This window comes from Vitis vinifera, chromosome 1 (genome assembly GCF_030704535.1).
Source record: "Vitis vinifera cultivar Pinot Noir 40024 chromosome 1, ASM3070453v1".
In the NCBI taxonomy this organism is placed as follows: domain Eukaryota; kingdom Viridiplantae; phylum Streptophyta; class Magnoliopsida; order Vitales; family Vitaceae; genus Vitis; species Vitis vinifera.
The window spans coordinates 11534367-11538001 of NC_081805.1; the positions used below are offsets into that span (position 1 = coordinate 11534367).

Genomic DNA, 3635 nt, shown 5'->3' on the forward strand with positions numbered 1-3635 from the left:
GCATGCTTTCTAACTTAATTGTTTAATAACGACGGCAGAGAGCACAGTTCCGGAGACCATCCGAAATCACGTGGCCTTCTATTTTATGTCCGCCACTTCCAATCCATCATTCTCTATTTCTGGAAAACCCTTTGATCTGAATCCTTCTGCTTTAACCTCCATATTTTTAATATTACATTATAATATTCCTATCACAATTTGTCTCATAATAGCCCCGTTCATGGAGATAAAGTGTCAAAAATATCCTTATTCAAAGGCAAAAATAGCAACGTCTCTCTATTTCTTTTCTTATTTTCTTACCCCACTTTAACCTCTATTCTCCATGTGTACACCCCACATGCTTATGTTTGGTTCTTGAGAAACCAGATGGAAAAATAAAAGCACATAATTTTAAATTGTTTTCAAACATAAAAAAACATGTAACTCCATCAAATTAACCTGGATACATTTGCTTCCCCAAACAATCATAAAAATGTATTTTTTTTCCTAATTGTCTTCAAAGGATCTTTTATTATTTTATATCATTTGGTGATCTTAATAAGTAATCATTTAAAGTTAATTAAGATTATGATTAATTATGAAAAATTTTCTCAACTTGTTAGTGATCTTGACGAGAATGTGATATCCCCACAAATTAATTAAACAAGAGGAAAATAGAAATATTGTAACTTTGCGGCCGTTCTTCCTCGCATGGAGCGAGCTTGCTCACTTTATTGATTCGTAATGGCTGCCAGCTAACAGTATGGTACAGTACTGAAAACGTGAGACCTAAATTCAGCATCACCTTTTTTGGTTTTTCAGTTATCCATTTCCAAGCATCATATACTATTTTGGGAAAATCTTGAATGCGAATACTCGCAACTCGGTAAGACTCTCGCATTACATGGCATCTTGATCCGGAAAATCATATCAATACATGATTTGAAGCGTTTGAACAAAGAAACAAATACATACAAAAAAAAAAAAAGAGAGATGAAGTACAAATAATCACATAAGATACAAAATAATGAAATTACTGGGTACAAAGGAGACATCCAAAGTATAAAACTCCCTTGTTGCTATTGGTGGCCATTGTCGTACCCAAAATTAGCCCTGTAGCCAACCCCGTCTTTCTAAACTAAAGTTGGCACTTCCCTTGTAAACTTGTACCGATCACCAATAACCATCGCTTCATTGCCAATGGAGCTCACTCAGAGTCAGCACAATCACTCTGGAGCTATTGTCATCCTTCTCCTGGTATTTTGTGGATTTACTGTCATGGATATTGTTGATGCAGTTGTAAGTACTGATGCTATTCTTCCTTCTAAGCTTTAATTTATTGTCCGATTACGCTTTCACAATTATCTATCTGTGTTGGTTCACACCAGTGGTTCAACCACGGAGGCGACTTGAGTAACAGCAGATCACGCTCCATCGAAGAACCCTTGATCAACCCCCTGCTTATTTCCAAGTTGCGATTGAAATGGAAGTTTTTCACTGGAGATGACACAACAGCAACGCCTGCAGTGGCTCATGGTGTTGTCTACTTTCCTTCATGGAATGGATATTTGTATGCAGTGAATGCATTCAGTGGTGCTCTTGTATGGAGGCAGCATCTAGGGGAGCTCACAGGGCTGAGTCCAGCAGGGGTTGTGGTGAATGTAACTGTGTCAAGAACGACACCTGTAATAGCTGGTCATCTCCTTATCATAGGAATATATGGCCCTGCAGTGGTTGTTGCCATCAATCGGTTTAGCGGGGCACTTGTGTGGTCCACTGTTCTGGATACACGTCCTAGATCTCAAATCACCACGTCTGGAACCCCCTACTTAGAGTTTGTATTCATTCTTCATCGTGCTTTACCATTATGTACAAAAGCGTGCTAGTGAGAATGAAATTGAAAGGGAGATTTCCTTGCTTGAAGAAAATATGAGCAATATGTACATATATATGTGATGGAGCGTATGCAATAAGCAGGAAAATTCCATTGATATATATGAACTTTGTTTTTGCTGCAGGGGTTTCTATGTAGGTGTATCATCACTTGAGGTAACTCTACCGGCTGAACAGTGTTGCACTTTCCGGGGTAGCATGGCGAAGCTAGACATCCAAACTGGAGCCGTCCTATGGCGAACCTATACAATTCCGGACAACGCTGGCAAACTGGGGGGTTATTCGGGAGCTGCTATATGGGGCAGCAGCCCTGCAATTGACACAAAGAGAAATCTTGTTTACATTGGAACTGGGAACCTGTACAATGCTCCAACTGAGGTGCAACAATGTCAAGCCAATCGGAATAATCAAACAATACCCTCTCAACCCGACCAATGCATCGCTCCAGATGTCCACTTCGACTCCATTCTGGCCTTGGAGTTAGACTCTGGAAAAATCAGATGGTTCCGACAATTCGGAGGCTACGATGTATTTTATTTTGTTTGCCTGGTGCCGAATAACCCAGCTTGTCCGACTGGGCCTAACTTGGATGCGGACTTTGGAGAAGCTCCAATGCTGCTCACCATATTTCCAAATGGCACCAGGCGTGACGTTGTGGTTGCTGTGCAGAAAAGTGGGTTTGCATGGGCCCTAGATCGAGATACGGGTGATATAGTATGGTTCAATGTTAGTATCTCAGAAAAGATACTGGTAAACTAATTAATAGTCGTATTGTGTCTTTTAGGCTACTAACTAATAAGGTTGTTCCGGTGTGTGATGTAGCTGGCAGGGCCCGGTGGTCTGGAAGGAGGAGGAGTGTGGGGTGCAGCCACAGACGGGAAAAGGGTGTACACTAACATCGTGAATAACGCGGGAGTGAGGTTCAGGCTGGCACCCTCCAACCAAACCACGACGTTCGGAGCATGGGTAGCATTGGATGCAAATACAGGAGAAATTGTATGGTCAACAGCCAACCCCAGCAATGAAACTGCCCATGGCCCAGTGACGGTGACTAATGGAGTGGTTTTTGCTGGGTCAGTGGCCCCTTCAGGCCCATTCTACGCAATGGACGCAGAAACAGGGACTATTATATGGACATATAACACCAATGCCACCGTGTACGGTGGCGCATCAGTGAGCTACGGTTGTGTTTTCTTGGGCCATGGCTATTCAGTGAGTTTAGCCAGGTTCCACCCGACGTGGACTCGAGGAAATTCTGTCTTCGCATTCTGCACTGTGTGAGGGTCTGTATCCAACATATACGTGGATATATCATATCATATATGCAACGGCCAATGCAAAGCCCATTAATAAATAAAATTCTTCCTATGCACAAAAAGTTTATAAAAATTCAATACTGAAGCAAAAGAAAAATAAGGGTGAGGTGGTAATAATGGAGGGTCACCATAACTTGTTCTCCATGATACGGTCATATAACCTCAAGGGCCATCTTTTTTCTTATAGGAAATTGTCATCCACTTCTTAAGAAGATGACACGTGGAAACCTAAGAAATATAAATATAAAAAAATATTCAAGAAAATGACATGGAAAATTAGTGTACTTATAAGGATTCTTTAAGGGGAAAACTATATGATAAGTTTGAAATAAAATTATGGAAAATATTCAAATGCTTTATCAACTTTTATTTAATGCAAGTATAAATTATTTTTATTACATCATCTAATTTTTTCTATTTCTATATATTTTAAGTTTTCTTATGTCA

General features: G+C 40.3%; 1 protein-coding gene across 1 annotated transcript; it reads left to right on the forward strand.

Annotated features, from left to right (window-relative positions):
- The first annotated feature begins 1102 nt into the window (after positions 1-1102).
- On the forward strand, positions 1103-3238 carry LOC104879807 (uncharacterized). Its single transcript, XM_010654031.3, has 4 exons — positions 1103-1278; positions 1368-1813; positions 1998-2598; positions 2695-3238. Exons 1-4 carry the CDS (start codon positions 1180-1182, stop codon positions 3151-3153), a joined length of 1605 nt encoding a protein of 534 aa, XP_010652333.1. The 5' UTR covers positions 1103-1179; the 3' UTR covers positions 3154-3238.
- The last annotated feature ends 397 nt before the right edge of the window (positions 3239-3635 follow it).

What these genes read in the sequence shown, in the direction of transcription:
- LOC104879807 (XM_010654031.3), top strand. Translation starts at nt 1,180, where the DNA reads ATGGAGCTCACTCAGAGTCAGCACAATCACTCTGGAGCTATTGTCATC. An exon ending in TGGATATTGTTGATGCAGTT is followed by an intron (nt 1,279 to 1,367) that starts GTAAGTACTGAT and finishes GGTTCACACCAG; the next exon opens with TGGTTCAACCACGGAGGCGA. An exon ending in TCTGGAACCCCCTACTTAGA is followed by an intron (nt 1,814 to 1,997) that starts GTTTGTATTCAT and finishes TTTTTGCTGCAG; the next exon opens with GGGTTTCTATGTAGGTGTAT.